General features: G+C 41.7%; 2 protein-coding genes across 4 annotated transcripts in view; one reads left to right on the forward strand and one right to left on the reverse strand.

Moving 5' to 3' along the window:
• The window catches only part of LOC126426799 (uncharacterized), a 388,288-nt gene that overhangs the window by 213,955 nt on the left and 147,397 nt on the right, over positions 1 to 26,936 (forward strand). The gene's annotated exons all lie outside the window — the stretch shown is intronic.
• The window catches only part of LOC126426797 (peroxisomal carnitine O-octanoyltransferase), a 243,936-nt gene that overhangs the window by 201,196 nt on the left and 15,804 nt on the right, over positions 1 to 26,936 (reverse strand). For all 3 annotated transcript variants that reach the window (XM_050088798.1, XM_050088796.1, XM_050088797.1), the window contains exons 2-3: positions 19,134 to 19,362; positions 5,090 to 5,228 (exon numbers count right to left, since the gene is read on the reverse strand). In XM_050088798.1, the coding sequence (XP_049944755.1) occupies positions 5,090 to 5,228; positions 19,134 to 19,345 (351 nt within the window). In that variant the 5' untranslated portion in view covers positions 19,346 to 19,362. The remainder of the gene's footprint in view (positions 1 to 5,089; positions 5,229 to 19,133; positions 19,363 to 26,936) is intronic.

A 26,936-nucleotide genomic window follows, 5' to 3' on the forward strand; every position in this document is an offset into this window, starting at 1 on the left:
TTGCTTTTGTGTGCACTACCACCGCTTACAATTTAAAAAAAAAAAAAAAAGAGAGAGAGAGAAATCGTCTCATTAGCGAAACACTGGCAAGATACTGCTATTTGTTGTTACTTACACTGATGCTTTCTTTGATAATGATCAACAATAGCTAAATAATAGACTGCGTATGATAGAAGATGTTCTGAACAAGAGTTTAGCGAAATTTTTTCTCCGTTTGAAAATCTTTGCAGAAGCCTCTTTCGTACATTACATTCTGCAGAGAAATTAGAGTCATCTTAGATTTAAAAATCTAGTCAATTGCCGTGCTTCATTTCTGACTGTATCACTATTAGGCATAAGAATAATAAGAATATAAACATGTCACGATATGTATATTCTCCCGCATTTGATGTTGTCTCACTCTAGCTTCGTAGTTTATTAGGCAGACAGGATTTAAATGAGATAGCAGCAAACACGAAAGAATACATGGCAAAATGTTTATATTCGTATTATTGTTTTGGTGAAGAGAATACTGCATGTGATTCACAATTCAAAAAGTTTCTATTAGCAACCATCTCTTCTCACAGGTAGGAAAAAATTCAGAACGTAGAGTTGGCCATATTGACAAACATCCCAAACAGTCTTGCCAGTCGGATTTTTTGTAGTACATTGAAATGTTGCTACATTCGAAGATGAACAATGTGGAATTTGTATTTACTTTGTTGGATAATGTATGAAAATGCAGTGGTCGAACCTCAGGGCGGAGGAAAAAACTCGTCTTCAACCCCTTTTTTTTTTTTTAATTTATTTACTGACACAGAGGTTTTGGCGCCAGTATTTATCATTCTGCCTGCAAAACATGCCTGGGTAGCACTACATATATTCGATGGCAGAAGTTAGTTGTGGCGGCACCTACCAACATTTTTCAGAACTTCCGCTTACTTTGCACTTGTTTCTAAGTCTCAGGCAGTTTTTTAGATTACAAAAATCGGAAAAAGAGTGCAGCTTAGATTCGAGTAAATACGGTGTGTGTGTGTGTGTGTGTGTGTGTGTGTGTGTGTGTGTGTGTGTGTGTGGGCGCGCGCGTGTACACCCGTCCTTTTTTCCCCCTAAGGTAAGTCTTTCCACTCCCGGGATTGGAATGACTCCTCACCCTCTCCCTTAAAACCCACATCCTTTCGTCTTTCCCTCTCCTTCCCTCTTTGCTGATGAAGCAATCTTGGGTTGCGAAAGCTTGAATTTTGTGTGTGTGTTTGTGTTTGTTAGTGTCTCTATCAACATACCAATGCTTTTGTTTGGTAAGTTAAAAAGAGAGAGAGAGAGAGAGAGAGAGAGAGAGAGAGAGAGAGAGAGAGAGAGAGAGAGAGAGAGAACGAGAACAGCTTTGTTAGGAGCCATGCGATTATGAGAATTCGTCAGTGTCACCCTGTCAGTGTTACACACCAACAGAAAATTTGTGTACTGAACTCCCTTGCTACGTCAGTTTTATACTACTGTGTGCCTCAGTAAGAGGAAACGAGGCAATAAGTAGGAATCTACTGTAGCATTGCGCACTCATTGGACATCAAAAATGCACTACACTGTTGTCCTTTCAAGTTACTCTGATGGTATTAATCTTTTTCCAATGATCATTTTCAAGCTCAAAGCAATGCCAAAATGTTCTGAAAGACCACCAGGTGGTGGTGTTCACATACAAGACAAGGTTTGGACGGATGAGGCTGGTATGAAATCATGGATTAACAGAGCGTGGGAGAGAAGAAAAGGTGCTTTACTGAAGGAGAGTTGTCTTCTTGTGCTAGATCAGTTTAGTAGTCATTTTAAAAATTCTGTGAAAGAAAAACGGAGACAGGGAAATACAGAGCTTGCTGTTGTTCCAGGAAGACTTACTTCACAATTGCAACCTCTTGATGTCTCTACAATTAAATCATTTTGGTGTATATGAGAGAGGAATGGAACAAATGGATGATGGATGGAACCCAACATAATTTCACACTGAGGGGAACTTTAAAATGACCTAAATCAAACGGGTCAGGATAAAACAGTCGTGGTCTAGAGTGACAGAAGACATTATTGTTAAATATTTCAAGAAGTGTGGCACAAATAAATCTCTCAATGGCAGTGAAGACCATCTTATTTATGAAGAGGACAACAGTGACAACAAAGAGCAAGAAGAAGTGCAGGTTATGATTTTCGGGGATTTTAAAGCTCAGTTTGGTTTCATAAACTAAGAATTTTTTTTTAGTCAGGCTTGGCAATCTAATAATGAAAGTGGAAAAATATTATTTAAAAAATACTGCTTAGAAAGTAAGGTGCATCCTACAGTCTATAGCATCTTATAGTCTGTAAAATAGAGCAGATAATAATATCAAATATGAAGGCGGTCTGAAAAGTTGTCGGCCTCAACCAGAGATCGCACCACTACTCGTGTGATTCCCCCCCCCCCCCCCCCTTACGTTGGTAGACATATTAGTACAGCAAGTCATTTCCGGCAGCAGTTGACTAGGTCGTTATTTGAAGCAGTTGTGGTATGCGAGGCAATGAAAATGGAAAAAAATCTGAGAATCGTGCAATGATTAAATTCTTTGTAAACATCAACCGAAATTTATTTGCAGCTATTAAATGTGTACAGTGGCTCTTCACCTTCAATTTTCACTGTGGAGGGAGGGAAGGTCGAGTTTAAATGTGGCCGTAAAATATCCGAGATAATCCACATGAAGGACATCCAAAAAGTGAAAGGACACCGGAAATCATAGACATAGTGCACAATATGATTGTGGAAGATCACTGTACAAGGTGCACGAAATTGCTAATGCTCTAGGGATATCGAGGGAATGTGTTGGTCACATCTTGTACCAGGAGTTCAACATGAGAAAGCTTTACACAAGATGGGTGCCACACGTTCTCACTGCTCACGACAAATGCATTCACACAACACTTTCCAAAAACTGTTTGGTGCATTTTAAGGAAAACAGAAGTGATTTTTTGCGTCAATGTGTGACAGCGAGCGAAACCTGGATTCACACACTCGAATCCAAATATCAGTCTTTGGAGAGGACAGAAGAAGGTTTTTGAGCTCCAAAGAAGGCAAGGACGGTGCCACCGGTGGTAAAGATCATGGCGTCAGTGTTTTGGGATGTGAAAGGAATATTGTTCACTACCTTGAAAAGGATAAAACCGTAGCCGCACAATATTACTCTCAACTTCTGATGAAACTGGAAGCAAGCATTCGTGAAAACAGACCCAGCCTGAAGAAGAAAAATATTATCCTTTCAGCAGGACAATGCACCTGACCACAAACCTGTCTCGACAATGGGGAAATTGAGGGATTTGAACTGTGATGATAATGATTGGTTTGTGCGGTGCTCAACTGCGTGGTCATCAGGGCCCATACAAAGTCCCAATTTTTACACAGTCCAATTTTTTCACAATCCGATCTAGCCATTGTCATAGATGATGATGATGATGATGATGATGATGATGATGATGATAGTGACACCACAAACACCCCGTCCCTGGGCAGAGAAAATCCCCAACCCGGCCAGAAATCAAACCCAGGACCCCGCGATTTGCTCTACGAAGAGCTGGAACATCCACCCTATTCTCCAGATTTGGATCCCTAGGACTGTCAATCTACCGTATTTACTCGAATCTAAGTTGCACTTTTTTCCAGTTTTTGTAATTAAAAAAGAAAAACCTCCCTGTGGCTTAGAATCGAGTGCAAAGTACGCGGAATTTCTGAAAAATGTTTGTAGGTGCCGCTACAACTAACTTCTGCCGTCGAATATAAGTAGCGCTACAAAGGCATGCTTTGCAGGCACATAGATAACAAAGATAAATACTGGCACCAAAACCTCTGCATCATTAAATCAATTAAAAGAAAATTTAGAAGAATGTAAACATTATGCCATGTATTCTTTCGTGTTTGCTGCTATCTCGTTTAAATCCTGTCTGCCTAATAAACTATGAAACTAGAATGAGATAACAGCAAATGCAGAAGAATATACATATCATGTCATGTTTATATTCGTATTATTCTTACGCTGAATAGTGGTATAGTCAGAAATGAAGCATGGCAGCTGACTAGATTTTTAAATCTAAGATGACCCTCATTTCTGTGCAGAATGTAATGTACTAAAGAAACATCTGCAAAGATTTTCAAACTGAGTAAAATTGTCGCTAAACTCTCGTTCAGAACATCTTGTATCATACGCAGCCTATTATTTGGTTCTTCTTGATCATTATCAAAAAAAGCAGCAGTGTAGGTTGCAACAAATAGCAGTCTCTTGCCATTGTTTCGCCAATGAGATGATTCCTCTCCGTTTTTTCAATTGTAAGCTCCAGTAGCGTCCACAAAAGCAAGGCATGCCACGAGTGGCAACAGGTCGTAAACACTCAGTATCAGAATGCGACAAACAATGCATGACACAGTACAGTAATGCATTTTCAGCTTAGAGTGACGTAAACACCTATAGCAAAGAGAACGGCACTTATCAGATCAAAGCAAAATAAGCAATCGATTAAAACCAGCCGAAGCACGTGAAAAAGGAAGGGTACCCGTATAAATACGGACGGAGTGCCTGACACATAGCAACGGCTACTTGGTAAAGTTTAACTGTTAAGCTTACGACTCGAACCAAACTACTGTGGCTGTATCTTCATTCATTCGACCCAAATTGAGTCTCATGTTACAATGGACCAACTTTGTTTCAATTTGGAGGTCCGGTCTAAATCTTTTCTCTCCCCTTGAATTTAGAGTCTCAAATTTCATGTGCAGCTTAGATTTGGGAAATTTTTTTTTCCTCGATTTCGAGTCTGATCTTTCAGATGCGGCTTAAATTCGAGTGCGGCTTAGATTCGAGGAAATACGGTATTCTTAAAGCTGAAGAAATACCTCACTCGTCAGCACTTTTCGTCCACTCGAGAAGCCACTGTGGCTCTAGATAAGCACTATGCAGGACCACTGGAGGAACACTACAGAGAGAGGATAATGGCACTGGAACACTGCTGGATAAAATGTACTGATGTTGGAAGAAGTTATGTTGAAAATTAAAGGTTAACTGAAAGTATAAATGGTTGACCAAGAACTTTTCAGACCGGGCCTCCCACTCACCCAGTTGCGGGAGTTCGCAGCCTTCTCCCGGAGCAGCCGGTCCAGCTCGGCACCCTCCCCAGAAGCGAACTGCTCGGCCACCCGCTTCACGTCCTCCAGCTCTGCCTCACTGCAGAAGGGCCGGCACGAGTCCACGAACCTGCTGACAGCGACACAGGCCGTGATCCAATAGCAGTAAATTTCCAACTTTATGGAAAATGAATGGAAGAGTGAGGAATCTCACTGGTTTTCACAATGTGACTGACCGCTGATGTATCGCCAGGTGCTCAGCTGAATTGTTGATACAACTTTCCGAGTCAACTTGTAACAAAGCAGGTTTGGCCCTCAACATCCTACACTACTGGCCATTAAAATTGCTACACCAAGAAGATGACGTACTACAGACGCGAAATTTAACTGACAGGAAGAAGATGCTGTGATATGCAAATGATTAGCTTTCCAGGGCATTCACACAAGGTTGGTGCCGGTGGCAACACCTACAACGTGCTGACATCAGGAAAGTTTCCAACAAATTTCTCATACACAAACAGCAGTTGACCAGCGTTGCCTGGTGAAACGTTGTTGTGATTCCTCTTGTAAGGAGGAGAAATGCGTACCATCACGTTTCCGACTTTGATAAAGGTCGGATTGTAGCCTATCACGATTGCGGTTTATCGTATCGCGACATTGCTGCTTGCATAGGTCGAGATCCAATGACTGTTAGCAGAATATGGAATTGGTGAGTTCAGGAGGGTAATACGGAACGCCGTGCTGGATCCCAATGGCCTCGTATCACTTGCAGTCGAGATGACATGCATCTTATCCGCACGGCTGTAACGGATCGTGCAACCATGTCTCGATCCCCGAGTCAACAGATGGGGACTTTGCAAGACAACAACCATCTGCACCAACAGTTTGACAACGTTTGCAGCAGCGTGGAGTATCAGCTCAGAGACCACGGCTGCGGTTACCCTTGACGCTGCATCACAGACAGGAGCGCCTGCGATGGTGTACTCGATGACGAACCTGGGTGCACGAATGGCAATACGTCATTTTTTCCGATGAATCCAGGTTCTGTTTACAGCATCATGATGGTCGCATTCACGTTTGGAGACATCGCGATGAACACGCATTGGAAGCGTGTATTCGTCATCGCCATATTGGCCTATCACCCGGCGTGATGGTATGGGGTGCCATTGGTTACACGTCTCGGTCACCTCTTGTTCGCATTGACGGCACTTTGAACAGTGGGCATTACATTTCATATGTGTTACGACCCGTGGCTCTACCCTTCATTCAATTCCTGCGAAACCCTACATTTCGGCAGGATAGTGCACGACCGCATGTTGCAGGTTCTGTACGGGCCTTTCTGGATACAGAAAATGTTCGACTGCTGCCCTGGACAGCAGATTCTCCAGATCTCTAACCAATTGTAAACGTCTCGTCAATGGTGGCCAAGCAACTGGCTCGTCACAATACGGCAGTCACTACTCTCGATGAACTGTGGTGTCGTGTTGAAGCTGCATGGGCAGCTGTACCTGTACAAGCCATCCAAGCTCTGTTTGACTCAATGCCCAGGTGTATCAAGGATGTTATTACGGTCAGAGGTGGTTGTTCTGGGTACTGATTTCTCAGGATCTACGCACCCAAATTGCGTGAAAATGTAATCACATGTCAGTTCTAGTATAATATTTTTGTCCAATGAATACCTGTTTATCATCTGCATTTCTTCTTGGTTTAGCAATTTTAATGGCCAGTAGTGTAATTTGTCTTTTCTACTCCTAATTACAAGGTGTACAACTTTGCTTCCACCGTTTGCTGATACGTGGCAACAACAGTAAGTAGCGGTCGAAAGAAAAAGATCGCAGACGTAGACCTCGGTCAACATAACCTCATTCAAACATTAGTTGATTGTGTCTCTACCATAAAGGTGTTCTTGATTGAAAATGTCAGTTTATGAGCCTAATTCTTGTCATTTGCAGGTGGTGTTACTGTTTTGTTTCAATATGAAGAAAACAGCGGCCGAGTCTCATCGAAAGCTCTCAAGTACGTACGGTAAGGACGCTATTAGGGAAAGAATGCGTCACGAGTGGTTTCGACACTTCAAGAATGGTGATTTTAAAGTCGTAGACCGGCATAGTGGTGAAAGAGAGGATGTTTTCCAAGATGCAGAATTGGAGATATTGCCGAGTGAAGACTCGCATCAAACTCGAGAAGAATTGGCACAATTAGTGGGGGTGACACAGCAAGCCATTTCAAAACGTCTCAAGGCTATGGGTATGATTCAGAAAGAAGGAAGTTTGGTCCCGTGTGAGCTGAAACCAAGAGACGTTGAACGACGCTTGTGTATTTGTGAACAGTTGTTTCAGAGGCAAAAACGGAAGGGATTTCTGCATCGCATTGTGACCGTGGACAAAAAATTGGTTCATTACGATAACCCTAAACACAAAAAATCGTGTAGATATCGCGGCCATGCTTCCACGCTGATGGCCAAACCGAATATTCATGGCTCCAAGATCATGCTCAGCATTTGGTGTGAACAGCTCGGCATCGTGTACCACGAGGTGTTGAAACCAAGTGAAACAATCACAGGTGCTCGTTATCGAAGACAATTAATGCATTTGAGCAGAGAATTAAAAAACAAATGGCCACAATACAGCGAGAGGCACGATAAAGTGATTTTGCAGCACAACAATGCTCAACCCCACGTTGCAAAAAAGAGGCCGAAACGTACTTGGAAACGTTAAAATGGGAAGTCCTACTCCAGCTGCCGTATTCTCCAGACATTGCTCCCTCTGACTATCACCTGTTTAGATCAATGGCGCACAGCCTGGCTGACCGACACTTCCGATCTCATGAAGAAAGTCACAAATTGGACCGATTCGTGGATCACTTCAAAAGACGAACAATTTTTTCGACGCGAGATTCGTACACTGCCAGAAAGATGGGAGAAAGTAATGGCCAGCGATGGAAAATACTTTGAATGATACATGTGTAACCAGTTTGTTTCATTAAAGCCTCAAATAATGGGGAAAAAATGGCGGAAGCAAAGTTGTACACCTTTGACAATAACCAGGATCTATATCAGCTTCTTCCCCCCCATGCTGTTATTCATCCCAAAAATTTCGTTGATAGAATCCATTATCTGAGCACGCATCACATGAATTTACACACTAATGTAAATTAATTTCCCCTGTGAAACATATTTATTCAGATAATGCAATTAACTGTTCTGAACATTTTGTATTAATTAGCTTTGCTGGAAATGCTGTATTTCAAGAGTTATTGTATTTCAAATTTTTAAATCTAGAAGGCATCCATAAAAACCCAGTGAGCTAAGAAATAGATTCAGTAAATTAGATGATCTAAAAACTGTAGACCAATTTTTACTCATTTCAAAGATACGTTTATTTTAGGTCAAACCTAATTAATTCAGGAGAATTAATTAAAGACTTCAACCAGTGTTAACATACTATTGATGGGCTAAATTTTCTGTACCCAATGACACAAATAACAAATATGTAATTGCCATAATTAAGAATTATGTAATTTTTAATATCGAAATTTTAATAATCAATATGCATGCCATACCTTAAAGACAGGAATCCCCATAGTGTAAGCATAACTTGATTCTGAATATTTCAATAGCTACTAGTCATATCGGTAATTTAATAACAGAATCTGACAGTAGTTGTTACATCTGCTTAAAGAGGAATAATCTGACCTAGGGAAATTTCAAATAACAACCAAATAACCAAAGTTACATTATTTGCTAATGCACATTCATGCAAGGACGAAACGCACAATTCCGTCTATGACGCTTCTAGTTTATCTTGGAATTAAGTCTTGGTCAGTATGTAACTTGCTCCAGGATTTCAGTACTCTCTACACTGTGTAGTCTAGTGTCACTGTTTGGACTAGCCTCAGGATTATTTGATGATATGAGCAGCGACTATTATAAGCAGTGACAGACAAACAAGTAATATTTGTAAACATGTCACTGTACCTTAACAAACAATTATCGTCATTCTGTGTGCCTTGTATGTGATTTGTTGATCTGCTATAGGAAAAATTAGTTTGTATGCCAATTAATTCGCAATTCTCATCCTTTCGGCAGAATATAATTTAAAGGTAATCAAATGTGAGTACAAGGAGACCTACATAAACATTTTCGATCTGTAATCAGGCTCGATCTTTAGCGACGGGAATCAAACTCCGTAAATAAATATGCGAAGTAATTTTGTGTGAACGTCTGAAAAGAGCTACTGGACTTTTCTTTTTATTTATTAAGAGATACAATCCTGTAATGAACATTTTAAGCTAAAGGACCCGTGGCGTGACTACCGAGAAGAAACGTTAATCTACAGGTAGGTTTCACCTCGTATCCGTATTAAGTAAATCTTCCGATACCAAATGTCGGCTCTGTTCCGTGACATAATGATATTGTGGCATATGATGTCATACTTCTGTAAACAGGAAAAGAATAGAACACCGTTAATATCTTTTGAAATGTATGCTGTGGTGACAAGATAGATGTGTGGTGTAACCTGAGGCCTAGGTTGGGTGTGAAGGTTGTGTGTCACCTAGACATTGTCCACCCTCCATTCTGCCTCACCCAGCCTCACTGATGCTAACTGAATATTTTGGTTGCATGTGACGATTTTCTGACCTAATACAAGCTCAAATTATGTACCACAGACATGCAACAGCACTGACAGCCAACACGTCTTGTAAGTGTACTCTCATATCGCTGGTTTAGTTGTGGAGTATCTTTGCGGGCAGCCACTTCTAGAGAGCCGAACACAGGACACGGAACTGATATGTTGTGTAGTGTGTAGCTCTGCATGCGAGAGGCATTGTTAGTATGGAAGTTGAAGTGTTGCTACAAGTGCTATTAAACTGATGATATATTGAAATGGTTCAGAGGAAAGTGCGTCAAAAAGTAATTTAAAAATGAGCAGTGCTGCTGATAACGTTTTTGTGTATACTCCCGTTATGTGTTGTACTGTACTGTATCAATCATCTGTGCCGTGTTCAGTCTCCAAGAATGAACTAATGTGAATCAGTAAAACTATTTGCCACAAAAAGAGTGCAGCCAAGTGCCAGTGTCTTGTAGCGAGTGTGAGAACCTGCGTTCGATCATCGCGTTCTGCATCATCAACAATCAACCGTGCCGCGCAAGCTTGTACAAGTGAGAACTGAAAAACTATCTTTATGAACAGTGTGAAAATATCATTACTAGCATCAAGGAGGACTGATACCAAATATCTGTGTATGCGTGACGAGCGTAAGAACTTTCGTGCGATCATTCGGCTTCCGCATCATCAACAATCACCCGCGTCGTGTCGGTTACGTGTATGCTCGTCCGAATGATTTTGTGGACTGTTAATCATCCATTAATTGGGATAACACTTCCGAATTAGAATGTAAACAGTGCAACCTGCGATTTTCCTTTAATCGTCTCAGAATATAGTTGTTCATACCAGACGTCGAACAGTGACAAGGTACGTGGAGTGGACAGGGCGCGCAGTTCAGAAACGACAAACAGTTTAAAGGTACCATCCCATCCTTTTTTGTACTCCCGGGCCTGTTACAGTCTGACTTTACAGCACATTCTCACCAGAAAGAAGGTAAATGGCCGTCAGGAAGCATCCAGATGTTTTGGGTTAAAAGGCAGATTTCCTGTGAGGAACCTGCAATAAGGGGATGATCTGTCTTACCCAGATGGGGGAGAGAGACAAAGATTTTTTGTGTCTCGCTAATGCTCATATTAGAACAGGAGGGAAGGATGTCAGGCAAGGTGCTTGTACTAACTTTATTAAGCTCCCTAGGTATCTGTCAGAGACAGCAAAGGACTTGGAAGAGCAGTTGAACGGTATGGACAGTGTCTTGAAAGGAGGATATAAGATGAACATCAACAAAAGCAAAACGAGGATAATGGAATGTAGTCGAATTAAGTCGGGTGATGCTGAGGGAATTAGATTACAAAATGAGACACTTAAAGTAGTAAAGGAGTTTTGTTATTTGGGGAGCCAAATAACTGATGACGGTCGAAGTAGAGAAGATATAAAATGTAGACTGGCAATGGCAAGGAAAGCGTTTCTGAAGAAGAGAAATTTGTTAACATCGAGTATAGATTTAAGTGTCAGGAAGTTGTTTCTGAAAGTATTTGTATGGAGTGTAGCCATGTATGGAAGTGAAACGTGGACGATAAACAGTTTGGACAAGAAGAGAATAGAAGCTTTCGAAATGTGGTGCTACAGAAGAATGCTGAAGATTAGGTGGGTAGACCACATAACTAATGAGTAGGTATTGAATAGAATTGGGGAGAAGAGGAGTTTGTGGCACAACTTGACTAGAAGAAGGGATCGGTTGGTAGGACACGTTCTGAGGCATCAAGGGATCACCAATTTAGTATTGGAGGGCAGCGTGGAGGGTAAAAATTGTAGAGGGAGACCAAGAGATGGATACACAAAGCAGATTCAGTAGGATGTAGGCTGCAGTAGGTACTGGGAGATGAAGAAGCTTGCACACTATAGAGTAGCATGGAGAGCTGCATCAAACCAGTCTCAGGACTGAAGACCACCACAACAACAACAACAACAACAACAACAGGTATTTAGAGAAAAATATCTCATAAAACACTAGTTATTACTCTCTGAACTGAGACCATAAGTATGCGTGCCTCCCGATTTTTCAGCGAGAAGGCACTGTGACTGATCACTCGATGGAAGACTGTGTGACCGCTAGGTAAAAATGATGATGTAGCTGAGATAGGTATTGCAGGGATAATCACAACAACAGCTACAGAGAAACTATGAGGCTCTTATGTGCTCTATCATGATGTATTATGTCAATGGACACTTCGCTTCACCGTTGGGAAATCACCCCAGCAGTAGCTGTAACACCATTCCACAGTGTTAGACATGGCAATGCTCCTTCACAGCTTGCTTCGTGTCTCACATAAGTTTCCAATATGCTGGTGCTTTGAGTTTCTACATCTACATCTAGAATCTGCACGTCACCATATGGTGCATGGCAGAGGGAACCACGTACCACTGCAAGCCATTTCCTTTCCAGTTCTACTTGCAAATAGAGTGAGGGAAAAATGACAATCTATATACCTCCATAAGGACCCTAATTTCTCGTATCTTATATTCGCGGTCCTTACGTGCGACGTGTCCTGACGGCAGCAGAATAGTTTGGCAGTCAGCTTCAAAGGCCAGTTCTTTAAATTTTCTCAATATTGTTCCTCCAGGGATTCCCATTCGAGTTCCCACAGCATCTCCACAACACTTATGTGTTGCTTGAACCTACTGGTAACAAATCTATCCCATCTCTGAATTACTTCGATGCCCTCTTTCAGTCTGACCTGGTACGGTTCCCAAAGACTCGAGCAATATTCAAGAATAGCTTGCATCAGCATCCAATACGCAGTCTCCTTTACAGATGACCCATACTTTCCCAAAATTCTGCCAGCAAACTGAAGTCTACTATTTGCCTATCCTACCACATTTTACATTTTTCACACATTCATCCCACTACATTTTTTTTTTTTTTTTTGCAATATTACACCCAGCCATTTACCAGGTGTACCGGTATGAAATGAGCGTTAAGATACAATTGTGTTGACAGGGAACATTTGCTGTGAACGAGCCTTAATTTTTTTTTTTTTTTGTTTGGTTGGTACGACATCTGTCAAAGATATTTAGTATACATCAAGTCATGGAACAAACAACATCGTATGTTTTCATCTTGTTAATAATGCCGAATTTTGTACCAGAAAGTGATGATTTGCGGAAAGCATTAATTTTTTGTTTGCATTTTAAAAAAAAGTGCTGCAGAGTCGCATCGAATGCTTGTCGAGGCATATGGTGATCCTGCTCTATCAGAAGCAACATGCAAAAGATGGTTTCAATGGTTCAGAAATAATGATTTTGATGTAAGAAATGCAAAATGTGGAAGACCATCAAAAAAGTTCGAAGACACCGAATTGTGAGTCAGAAGCAAATGGCAGCAATGGTAAATGTTGCAGAACAAACAGTTTCTGACCGTTTGAAAGCTATGGGAAAGATCCAAAAGTGTGGAAAATGGGTGGCACATGAATTGAATGAAAGACAGATGAAAAACTGAAAAACAATTTGTCAAATTTTGCTTCAAAGACATGAAAGAAAATCAATTTTGCATCGAATTGTTACTGGCGATGAAAAATGGATTTATTTTGAGAATCATTAACGGGAAAAATCCGGGACAACCATCAACATCGAGTGCAAAACCAGATCGATTCGGCAAGAAGACAATACTCTGTGTTTGGTAGGATCAGAAAGGTGTGGTATATCATGAGCTTCTAAAACCCAGTGAAACTGTGAATACTAATCGCTACAGACAACAAATGATCAATTTGAACTATGCATGGATCGAAAAAAGACCAGAATGGGCCAGCAGACATGGCACGACAGTGGACCTGCACACAAAGCAAAAATGGTTCAGGATACAATCAAAACACTTGGCTGGGAGCTGCTACCCCACCCGCCGTATTCACCAGACTTCGCCCGTACCAACTACCATTTGTTTTCATCAATGGGACACGCACTGGCTGAGGAACACTTCGGTTCCTACGAAGAAGTCGAAAATTGGGTGTCCAATTGGTTTGCTTCAAAAGACGAACATTTCTATTGGCGTGGTATCCACAATTTGCCAGAAAGGTGGTCAAAATGTATAGAAAGCAATGGTCAGTACTTTGAATACAATGTTTTTACTTTTCAATTCAAAATTAGTGTTTCATTTTCACAAAAGAAAGCTCACTTCATACTGGTACACCTGGAAAATGACTTGGATGTGCCAAAAAGGAGACTAACAATACTGTATCCGAACATTACAGGTTTGTTCTCACTGCTCATCCTCATTAACTTACATTTTTCCACATTTAGAGCTAGCTGCTGTTCATCACATGAGCTTTGCATCTTACTGGCAGCAGTACTAAAATTTCTGGGGGCACAGGGTCACAATAAATGACATTCTATTCTAAAGTGCTCTAACGTGTGATGACACTTTGCCAGTCATGAAACAATGAGTAAGACTTGTATGGCAGGACTAAGGTTTGGCTTGCTCTGCTTTGGTGCCAGGCACGGTTGTAAATGGGGAAGCACTCTGTGCTTTGTATCGATACAGGAAGCCACCATCTTTCAAAGCAAAAGATTTCCTGACAAAACACAAATTTGCTCAGTTCGGTCCAGCGATGAAAACCTCTCCCTACTAAGAGCTAGTGTTCCTCCCTTCTTTAACTGTGTTGTGGAGAGAGCGCATTACATATTTGTGCTCTGTGCAAACAATAACCAGGTAGGCACTGTAAGCCTCCAGCCGTTCAGTCGGCAAGGTAATACGCAGTCCCAGGGTAACTGTGTGTAAGGGGAGGTCCAAATCTGGGCACCAAAACAAGGTGGCGTTATGCACCTTAATCACTCTCCCTACCTGACAGGATGTAGCAGCTAATTGCGAGGTGGAAAGTTGTTTCTGAGTTGGTGAAGCCAACAAATGTGAATAGAAAACTTTGGTTGTGGTAGCACACTAATCTGTAGCACAGCCAGAGACCTAGGTTACGCTGAAAGGTAGCATTTTAGCATCTTCCACATGAAGGGTACTACATTAAATATTTATTGAACGAATGTGCCATTTTTTTTCCTATTTAGGTTATCATTTATTTATCTTCCTTCCTTCCAACTTTTAACCAGTTTCAGCTTACAACGCCTGATAATCTGTATTGTTGAGTGGTACTTAAGTAAATAATTTAGTGAAATCAAAGTGAACTAGAAATTAGAATATAAATGAAAAACTTGGTTTAGTTTAGAGAGTTACATACTGGCATTCAGCGGGCAGAACAGCAGAACAGAAGAGACAATGACCGTGAAGTCAGCAAGTTCCACATAAGCGGGCGCTGTCGATTCAGCCGTCAGGGCATCGCCCGACCGGCTCACGTGTTTCTCAGTTGTCGCATGTGAGCAAAGGCCCTCGCCTACATTCCAAGAGCCAATGATCGACGTTAAGAAGATTCTTCGAGAAGCTTTTCAACGTGACAGAAGAGGCAATGGCCGTGAAGTCATTCACCTCCAGTGAACTGAAGTGAATAAATACGTGAGACGCGGTGGGCCCGACAGATGAAGACGGGGACGAAGACGAAGACGGAGGCGGGGACGGAGACGAAGACGAGAGACGAAGGAAGAAAAGAAGAGCAGCAGTAGTTTTCAGTCAGTTTCGGTGCTGAAGACCGTCATGCAAGAAGAGACTGCTTCATGCACAGACGCACCAAGTCCGCCGCTGTAATGGAATAGCAAGCAGCAGCCGCGGCGCCAGAAGACAGAATTTAAAAGCTATTTGAAGTCTGATTTTTACGTACCCGGGTGACTCGTGAGGACGGGAAGGAGACGGCCTCACCTCAGCAGTCACCTGTGAGCTGGGATGAAGACCTGACAGCTGAAGACTGGCAAGCGGGAGTCCGTGGTTCGAGTTCGGGACACTGGCCTTGCCCCACCGCGCCGCTCCGCTGGTCGACGCACAACACACGCGGCCGCTTAGAGAAGAGAAACACTGGGACGCCACATCCAAGGTATCACCATCCGATGCACGACTTCGCTCGCAATAATTAAACGAGCCACCTCGCGCTGCGCGTCTCCAGTCAACTGGGCAAGACGGCGACACGAGATACACACCGCTACGCGTAATCAGACGCCGCCGCCGCTGCCGCAGCAGAAGACTTCACAAACGACACAGCTGCCGCTCTCCGAATCAGAACATCCCATAAGATACAGTTGAACTCGAACCATGGACTCCCGCTTGCCAGTCTTCGGCTGTCAGGTCTTCATCCCAGCTCACAGGTGACTGCTGAGGTGAGGCCGTCTCCTTCCCGTCCTCACGAGTCACCCGGGTACGTAAAAATCAGACTTCAAATACCTTTTAACTTCTGTCTTCTGGCGCCGCGGCTGCTGCTTGCTATTCCATTACAGCGGCAGACTTGGTGCGTCTGTGCATGAAGCAGTCTCTTCTTGCATGACGGTCTTCAGCACCGAAACTGACTGAAAACTACTGCTGCTCTTCTTTTCTTCCTTTGTCTCTCGTCTTCGTCTCCGTCCCCGCCTCCGCCTCCGTCTTCGTCTTCGTCCCCGTCTTCATCTGTCGGGCCCACCGCGTCTCGCGTATTTATTCACTTCAGTTCACTGGAGGTGAACGACTTCACGACCATTGCCTCTTCTGTCACGTTGAAAAGCTTCTCGAAGAATCTTCTTAACGTCGGTCATTGGCTCTTGGAATGCAGGCGAGGGCCTTTGCTCACATGCGACAACTGAGAAACACGTGAGCCGGTCGGGCGATGCCCTGACGGCTGAATCGACAGCGCCCGCTTATGTGGAACTTGCTGACTTCACGGTCATTGTCTCTTCTGTTCTGCTGTTCTGCCCGCTGAATGCCAGTATGTAACTCTCTAAACTAAACCAATTTTTTCATTTATATTCTAATTTCTAGTTCACTTTGATTTCACTAAATTATTTACTTAAGTACCACTCAACAGTATGGAAAATCATACTATGTTACCAACAGAAAATGAGAACACTATGGTGTGAAGGCACATTACTGGAAAAATAGTTACCTTTAAATTTACCAAAAGGCTAAATTGCCAGTGTCTTCATAATCTGTCTCTCCATTCATACTTCTTTTACAAAGTGCAACTGTACTTGATGTTTTGACAGTTTCTACATCTTTTTGTGCATATAAGCAGAAAATGTGCAAAGATATAATTTACTCATTTACTTTGAACACAGAATAAAAGAATTTATCTAAAAACCTCAGTGTATGAAGAAATTTTTACTGGCAGTTGACAAAGCAGTCCTGAAGGCTTCAGCTAATCTCATTTCCATGCGCAATATTTCAGTGACTGACTCTGTCGTCTTAGTCATCTGCTATGAGCCGTGCTGTGACACGTGCTTTCTGCCTGGAGAATGAGCACATTGTGAAATACTGTCAATGACACATTTCTGTCTACAGCCAGGTTCAACCACCAATACCCACTAACCCTTTGATGCCCTCTCATTTTTCATAATCCACACTGGTATTCTGTGAAATGCGCTTTCACTCTGTGTCTTCTTTGATGGATAAGATGACCAGTGAGGTCTCAATAACTCAATGCTGGGTCCCAACCCTTGCTTAAATTTGAGCATCTGCCCCACTCTGTTAGGTTATACGACATCTTTATCAGAGAGCGCTCCCTTAATCGGTCTGTGACAGGAACTTTGTGTTTGCACCAAAATACTGCTCACCATATTTCTACTTGAGGTTTCCAAAGTATTTCACACCTGCCAACAAATTTCTGGTAATGTTAGAGAAAATTTACATCTCCAGTAATGTACTACATTCTGTGCAAATGTTCAGTATTTTATTGTGGCAGGAGGGGGGGAAGGGGGGACGGGGGGGGGGGGGGGGGATTGGTGGGGGGTGGGGGGGGGTGCAGGGAGGGGGCAGCATAGCAGTCCATTAGAACAGTTTAGGAGAAAAACAAGGAACATCAAGCAACACTTGCTCAACAATTACCAGACACTGCCTCAAATATAATCACAATATGAAATATGATGAGGCCAGTAATTTTATGGGACAGTGAAACTAGAGTATCTGCTGAAATACACCGAGGTGACGAAAGGCATGGGCCAGCAATATTCATGTATACAGGTGACGGTAGTATCGCATACACCAGGTATAAAAGGGCAGTGCATCAGTGGACCTGTCTTTTGTACTCAGGTCAAACCATGTCAAAAGGTTTTCAAGTGATTATGGCTGCAGGACAGGAATTAAGAGACTTTGAATGCAAAAAGGCTGTTGGAGCTAAATGCATGGGACATTCCATTTTGAAAATTGTTGTTGTTGTGGTCTTCAGTCCTGAGACTGGTTTGATGCAGCTCTCCATGCTGCTCTATTCTGTGCAAGCTCCTTCATCTCCCAGTACCTACTGCAACCTACATCCTTCTGATTCTGTTTAGTGTTTTCATCTCTTGGTCTCCCTCTATGATTTTCACCCTCCACGCTGCCCTCGAAATACTAAATTGGTGATCCCTTGATGCCTCAGAACAAGTCCTACCAACCGATCCCTTCTTCTAGTCAAGTTGTCCCACAAATTCCTCTACTCCCCAATTCTATTCAGTACCTCCTCATTAGTTATGTGATCTATCCATCTGATCTTCAGCATTCTTCTGTAGCACCACATTTTGAAAGCTTCTATTCTCTTCTTGTCCAAACTATTTATCATCCATGTTTCACTTCCGTACATGGCTACACTCCACACAAATACTTTCAGAAATGACTTCCTGACACTTAAATCTATACTCGATGTTAACAAATTTCTCTTCTTCAGAAACGCTTTCCTTGCTATTGCCAGTCTACATTTTATATCCATCATCAGTTATTTTGCTTCCCAAATACCAAAACTCCTTTACTACTTTAAGCGTCTCATTTCCTAATCTAATACCCTCAGCATCACCCGATTTAATTCTACTACATTCCATTATCCTCGTTTTGCTTTTGTTTATGTTCATCTTATATCCTCCTTTCAAGACACTGTCCATTCCGTTCAACTTTGCTCAATATATAGATTGTACAACTTCGGAGATAGGCTACAACCTTGTCTCACTCCCTTCCCAGCCACTGCTTCCCTTTCATGCCCCTCGACTCTTTATAACTGCCGTCTGGTTTTCTGTACAAATTGTAAATAACGTTTTGTTCCTCGTATTTTACACCTGCCACCTTCAGAATCTGAAAGAGAGTATTCCAGCCAACATTGCCAAAAGCTTTTTCTAAGGCTACAAATGGAAGAAATGTAGGTTTGCCTTTCTTTAATCTATCCTCTAAGATAAGTCGTACGGTCAGTATTGCCGCGTGTTAGAATATTTCTATGGAATCCAAACTGATCTTTCCCAAGATCAGCATACATTAAGAGTATGAAGTTGATATCTGGTATTGGCAGTTTACTGACGACTGAAGTGGTGTCAGTTACCAGACACATCTAAAGCAACCTCGTGCCGACACTGACCTCTCCACGGTGTGCTCCAGAGACGGCAGGGGCAGCGGCGGCAGCAGCTCGTCCTGCGCGAACGTCGTCTGGCCGCTTCCCTCCGGCACGACGTACAGTGCGCGCACGCCAGCAGTGAGCGGCAACGTCGCTCCGGCTGACAGCGGCCCCACAGCCTCCCCCACGATGGCCACGCTGTCTCCACTGCTGCCCTTGCTGCTCCAGATTCCCATTGTCCCAGTGCTCCTCTCTGCAATACGTAATGAAACTCAACTGCGTAATTTTCTTTATGGCACACCGCAATATGGTATCGATCTGTTCATTTTGCCACTTTCGTATGTGAAATTCAGACATATCCTTATTGATTTATTTTTGAAATAATCTTCGTAAAAGTAACAATTACGTCCATGATCCTGTCACATTCAAACTAACTATTAATATCAGTTAAACTTAGTTTTTACAATCACAATGCAAAACTAAAACATTTTGAATAATGTTTTCATTTTACAAAATTAAAAACTATAAATTTATATTCTTGTAATTAGTGTGCAAAGCAATTAAAACCAATATCATTCTTTCACTCAAACTCATGTAAAAATCTGTCAGTTACTATCTTCATATTTTTGAACAGAGGTGTAATAACATACACTGTATGATCAGAAGTGTCTGGACACCCCCAAAAATGTTTTTCATATTAGAAGGATTGTGCTTCCACCCACTGCCAGGTACTCCATAACAGCGACCTCAGTAGTCATTAGACATCGTTACAAAGCAGAATGTGTGCTCCGCGGAACTCATCAACTTCGAACGTGGTCAGGTGATTGGGTGTCACTTGTGTCATACGTCTGTAGGCGAGATTTCCACACTCCTAAACATCGCTAGGTCCACTGTTTCCGATGTGATAGTGAAGAGGAAACGTGAAGGGACACGTACATCACAAAAGCGTACAGGCCGACCTCATCTGTTAACTGACAGAGACTGCCGACAGTTGAAGAGGGTCATAGTGTGTAATAGGCAGAAATCTATCCAGATTGTCACACAGTAATTCCAAACTGCATCAGGACCCACTGCAAGTACTATGACAGTTAGGCAGGAGGTGCGAAAACTTGATTTCGTGGTCGAGCTGCTGCTCAAAAGCCACACATCACGCCGGTAAATGCCAAATGATGCCTCGATTTGAGTAAGGAGCATAAACATTGGACGACTGAACTGTGGAAAAAACATTGTGTGCAGTGACGAATCGCTGTACACAATGTGGCGATACAATGACAGGGTGTGGGTGTGGCGAATGCCCTTTGAACGTCATCTGGCAGTGTGTGTAGTGCCAACAGTATAATTCGGAGGCGGTGGTGTTACGATGTGGTTGTGTTTTGCTTGGAGGGGGCCTGTATTCCTTGTTGTTTTGCGTGGCACTATTACAGCACAGGCCTAAATTGATGTTTTAAGCATCTTTTTGGTTTCCACTATTGGAGAGCAATTCGGGGATGGCGACTGCATCTTTCAACATGATCGAGCACCTGTTCGTAATTCACAGCCTGTGGCGGTGTGGTTACACGACAATAACATCCCTGTAATGGACTGGCCTGCATAGAGTCCTGACCTGAGTCCTTTATAACAGCTTTTGGGATGTTTTGGAATGCCGACTTGCTACTAGGCCTCACCGACATCGATACGTCTCCTCAGTGCAGCACTCCGTGAAGAATTGGTTGCATTTCCCCAAGAAACCTTCCAGTACCTGATTGAACATATGCCTTTGAGAGTGGAAGCTGTCATCAAGACTAAGGGTGGGCCGTCGTCATATTGAATTCCAGCATTACCGATGGAGGGTGTCAGGAAATTTTAAGTCATTTTCAGCTACGTGTTCGGATACTTTAATCACAAAGTGTACAAGTTGAAGTTTGAGTTCAATGTTCTGTTGCTCAGAGAGAGAAATTGTAAACAAATTAATATTGCTACGCAAAATGGAAGTTGAAGTTAATTCATAAAATTGCCACCTCCGCTCCTAGTACATGAAAGGCAAGAATACTAGACTTTATAGAATAACCGCACTTTAGATTCACCAAGAGCAACAGTATAACAGATAAGTAAAATTGTTACACTTCTTGTTCGCAAGGTTTTTTTTTTGAGTAAATTACGGTTACAGTCTGTGTCTGAATCTATTTGGTATTTGAGAACAATAGTAACAGAAGAGTTTCAACTGGTTAATTTTTCTGAGCGACTTTGGTCTCTGATGCCTTCGAATAATACAATCACAGATGAGACACCACAATGTAATCAAGGGTGTAGCGTGCTGCACTGAGGGTTGTGATGATGCACGGTATTGTATAAACTGCTACAGAGTGCCCAATTACTGCGATCCCACTCCTAAAACTTTTTTTTATTATTTGCTCTATCTTCCACGCAAAATTCAAACATTTCAAATAATTATCTCATTTTATAAAATTGGAAACTATAAATTCATATTCTTGTAATGAGTGTACAAAGGACTTAAAACAAATTTCATTCTTTTACTCAAACTCATGTAAATGCGTGTTAGTTACTATCTTCGTATTTTTGAACAGAGGTGTAATAACATCACTAGGTGATCAAAAGTATCCGGACACCCTCAAAAATGTGCCTTATCCAATCTGTAATTTTGAAAATCTTATTATTCGGTGCGCAGTTTATAGGATGCTGATGATAACAGTTTACTGAGAAAAAATTATTTTGAGTAATAACGGAACTTACAAGTAACTAAAATCAAGTGCACTGCAAAATTTGACCCCATTGATAATTGTCTGTTCTGAGATTGGCATACCGGTACTTTAATTCAAAAGTACTTATTCTCCCCTTTATACACAGCATCTTACCTTTTCTGAAATCTGTGTGCTGAAAAAGTTACCTACATTCAAAATTGTCAGTTTCTAGACTGGTAAAATATTTTGGAATGTGAACCTTTCAATATTTCAGTGTTATTGTCAGTTAGTCCTAATTTTGTCGTTGTTAAAGATGGACAGTTTTCCCAGAATAACAATATAATGTAATTGGATACATAAAAAAGTTCTCCTCACCAAGTAACAGCTGGACAACAAACATACATAAAAAAAAGGTTTCATGCATGAACACTTTCAGAGTTAGTGTCTGGTTAAAGGGAAGGAAGAAGTGTGAAGGAAAAGGATTGGAAAGGTTTAGGAAAAGGGGTAGGGTTTGAAAAAGTCACCCAAAACCCCAGGTAGAGGAGACTTAGTCGATTGGATGAGAAGGAAAGGCTGATTGTTGGGCACTGCACCAGATGAGATTTGAAAAACCTGAAAGCTTACACGTCTCTAGCCTATCTTCCACTCTTAAGCTCTCAGATTTTCAAATCTCATCCGATGCTCTTCTTTCCTTCTCATCCCGTTTTAATGGTTCTTTATTTACGTGACCATTACGGCACTCCAACCCCAGTTCTCGATACCAGTAATATCGTACTACTTTTCTGCGAAGTAACAGACATATTTTTGTGACAATATTCACATTTGGTTTTATTAATGTATATGTACTCCGATGTATCGATATATTACAGTTATATGGTTCTCATGCGTATTCATTTCTGTGAGACTGTCATAATCTTTGACTTACTTGTAACCGTTTTGGCACGAATGCGCACAGAGCAGTCTTTGTTTCACTTTGCAGAAGTTAAGTTGTTATTTCGCTTTGTAAAAGAACAGTCAAGTCTTGTGTTTGGTTAAAGTGGAAATTAAATATATGAAGATTGATACAAAACTGTTTTCTCGATTATGTGACAATTCAGAAAAAGTATATGTGAATTTACAAAAATTTAATAAAAATGTGGATCATGAACACCAAGTCAAAAATTATTTCTACCATACCATTGTTCTGATCTGCGATTGTTTGAGCATTACGAATTTCCAGAAAAACGCATTTGTTAGGTATTCAAATATTGCTAAAATACAGATGTGGACCTTCTAGCACTCAAAGTGGAATCACCCTAGAATTTACAAGATGAGTCCTAACAACTTCGACAAAATCTACGTGGAAATCCATTCAAGATAAGTGCCAAAATTAATTACTTCTTTACAGTGACTTCATTATTTCCATTCTGACGATACCATCCACAGAAAATAACTTTGTTGTTGGCCGATAAGGCGAACATATGCTGTGTGAGCAACATTATTAATCTGATTTCTAACCTACTTTGCAAGTGGTGGTACTGTTAGACCATCCAGTGAGTCTCCCCTGACCCGGGGTTCTGGGTGACTTTTCTGAACTCTACTCACCCCTCTTCCTTCCCCTTCAACACTTCTGCCTGAAGGAGGAGCCACTGGCTTCCAAAATCTTGCATACATAAAATCTTACTTATGTACCTGTGTTGTCCTGTTGCCACTTGGAGAGTAGATTTTTTTATCTAAGCAATTACATTATACTGTCAAAAATTTCTTATTTTCATTGTTATCTTGATTTAAGAAATATTTCAATTACAAAATCAGTGTTCCTAGACAAGTCTTAGCAGTCTAATAGGGTTGGGTTGTTTCAGGGAGAAGACCAGACAGTGAGGTCATCGGTCTCATCGGATTAGGGAAGGACAGGGAAGGAAGTCGGCCGTGCCCTTTCAAAGGAACCATCTCGGCATTTGCCTAGAGCGATTTAGGGAAATCACAGAAAACCTAAATCAGGATGGCTGGATACGGGATTGAACTGTCGTCCTCCCGATTGCGGGTCCAGTGCGCTAGCCACTGCGCCACCTCGCTCTCCCAGCACGCAATCCAACTTCCACTCCATAGAATAGAATGACAATTTACACTTTTCTGAGTATATTAAATGAAATGCTAACCAAAACAGCATCCCTGTCTTATGCATATTTGTACAAGTGTGGTTCGAAAAGTTCTCGGAATCACGAGAGGTCAGTGCTAGCACAACGAGTTGTTCATGTGATATTCACCGGACTGTTGCCTGTAAACACATGCCACGTCAGTGCTCTTGTAAGAGTGCCGTGGTGGTGATGTGGCTCTGTTGTCGTTCCTGCATAGTGATTTGCAATGACTGGAGCGAGAGAGAGAAAAAAAAAAAATAAATAAATAAATCGAGATTCAAGCAGCAAGTAAGTACATCATAAAGCAAGGTATCAACTGTTGCCAAGGGACAAATGAATTTAAATTTGGTCTGAAGAGCTTAGATGATGATCCACACAGTGGTCAACAGAGGTGTGTCACTACTCCAGAAATCACAGCAAAAGTGCACAAAACGGTCACAAAGGATCGCCGATAGAAAAAACTTGAAATTCCGCACACTTGCCAGATGTCATCTGAAAGGGTATATCACATTTTCACTGAAGAATTAGAAATGAAAAAAAATTATTTGCAAGATGGGTGCAGCGACTCTTGATGCTGGATCCAAAATGCATCAGAATGGACATATCGGAACAATGTTTGGCTCATTTTAGGAGAAAAGAGCAAGATTTTTTGCGCCAGTTTGTGACCACAGATGAAACTTGAGTGCACTACTACAACGGTCAAAACAGTGGAAACATGCTGATTCTCCACTATCAAAGAAGGCAAAGACAATTCCTCCAGTGGGGAAAGGTCACGGTATCAGTGTTCTGGATGCGAAGGGGATTTTGTTTGTAGATTATCTCCCCATTGGGCAAACAATTACTGGAGAATATTATCCTAACCTCCTGGACAAATTACAACAAATGATATGTGAAGGGATAGATAACATTCCATCAGAATTTCTAAATCATTGGGGGAAGTGGCAACAAAACGACTATTCACGTTCGTGTGTAGAATATATGAGTCTGACGATATACCATCTGACTTTCGGAAAAGCACCATCCACACAATTCCGAAGACGGCAAGAGCTGACAAGTGCGAGAATTATCGCACAATCAGCTTAACAGCTCATGCATCGAAGCTGCTTACAAGAATAATATACAGAAGAACGGAAAAGAAAATTGAGAATGCGCTAGGTGACGATCAGTTTGGCTTTAGGAAAAGTAAAGGGACAAGAGAGGCAATTCTGACGTTACGGCTAATAATGGAAGCAAGGCTAAAGAAAAATCAAGACACTTTCATAGGATTTGTCGATCTGGAAAAAGCGTTCGACAATATAAATTGGTGCAAGCTGTTCGAGATTCTGAAAAAAGTAGGGGTAAGCTATAGGGAGAGACGGGTTATATACAATATAAATGATTAATGGAAAATCTCATATAAGATGTGAAACAAATACTAACAAAGAGATAGAGGGGCTGGCCAGTACTTACCTCAGCTCAGTACAGCTGATAGATACACATAAAACAGAACTGAAAATTTACATTCCTAGCTTTCGGAACTTTGTTCCTTCATCAGGGAGGAGAGAGGGAAAAAAGGGAAGAAGGGAAAGTGGATTCAGTTACTCACAACCCAGGTTATGAAGCAACAGGGGAAAGGTAAACAGGGAGGGAAGCAAGGATGGAGGCATGGTTGTCAGAGGGAAGCCAAAGATATTCTACTGTAAGTACTGTGCCAGCTTCAAACCAAAGAGGATGCATACAGAAGTAAAGAGGTATATAGTATAAAGATAACGTTGTTTAACAACCTCACTCCCATTCACTCTTCAGTCTTCTCCTCTTTCCCTTTCCTCTTTAGCCATTCACGCATCTTTTCATCCTACATAGTTGTGTTTATCTTTATACTATATACCTCTTTACTTCTGTATGCATCCTCTTTGGTTTGAAGCTGGCACAGTACTTACAGTAGAATATCTTTGGCTTCCCTCTGACAACCATGCCTCCATCCTTGCTACCCTCCCTGTTTACCTTTCCCTGTTGCTTCATAACCTGGGTTGTGAGTAACTGAATCCACTTTCCCTTCTTCCCTTTTTTCCCTCTCTCCTCCCTGATGAAGGAACAAAGTTCCGAAAGCTAGGAATGTAAATTTTCAGTTCTGTTTTATGTGTATCTATCGGCTGTACTGAGCTGAGTAAGTACTGGCCAGCCCCTCTATCTCTTTGTTATATACAATATGTACAACAACCAAGAGGGAATAATAAGAGTGGACGATCAAGAACGAAGTGCTCGTATTAAGAAGGGTGTAAGACAAGGCTGTAGCCTTTCGCCCCTACTCTTCAATCTGTACATCGAGGAAGCAATGATGGAAATAAAAGAAAGGTTCAGGAGTGGAATTAAAATACAAGGTGAAAGGATATCAATGATACGATTCGCTGATGACATTGCTATCCTGAGTGAAAGTGAAGAAGAATTAAATGATCTGCTGAACGGAATGAACAGTCTAATGAGTACACAGTATGGTTTGAGAGTAAATCGGAGAAAGACGAAGGTAATGAGAAGTAGTAGAAATGAGAACAGCGAGAAACTTAACATCAGGATTGATGGTCACGAAGTCAATGAAGTTAAGGAATTCTGCTACCTAGGCAGTAAAATAACCAATGACAGACAGAGCAAGGAGGACATCAAAAGCAGACTCGCTATGGCAAAAAAGGCATTTCTGGCCAAGAGAAGTCTACTAATATCAAATACCGGCCTTAATCTGAGGAAGAAATTTCTGAGGATGTACGTCTGGAGTACAGCATTGTATGGTAGTGACACATGGACTGTGGGAAAACCGGAACAGAAGAGAATCGAAGCATTTGAGATGTGGTGCTATAGACTAATGTTGAAAATTAGGTGGACAGATAAGGTAAGGAAGGAGGAGGTTCTATGCAGAATCGGAGAGGAAAGGAATATGTGGAAAACACTGATAAGGAGAAGGGACAGGATGATAGGACACCTGCTAAGACATGAGGGAATGACTTCCATGGTACTAGAGGGAGCTGTAGAGGGCGAAAACTGTAGAGGAAGACAGAGAT

This window comes from Schistocerca serialis, chromosome 11 (assembly GCF_023864345.2).
Source record: "Schistocerca serialis cubense isolate TAMUIC-IGC-003099 chromosome 11, iqSchSeri2.2, whole genome shotgun sequence".
Taxonomy (NCBI): domain Eukaryota; kingdom Metazoa; phylum Arthropoda; class Insecta; order Orthoptera; family Acrididae; genus Schistocerca; species Schistocerca serialis.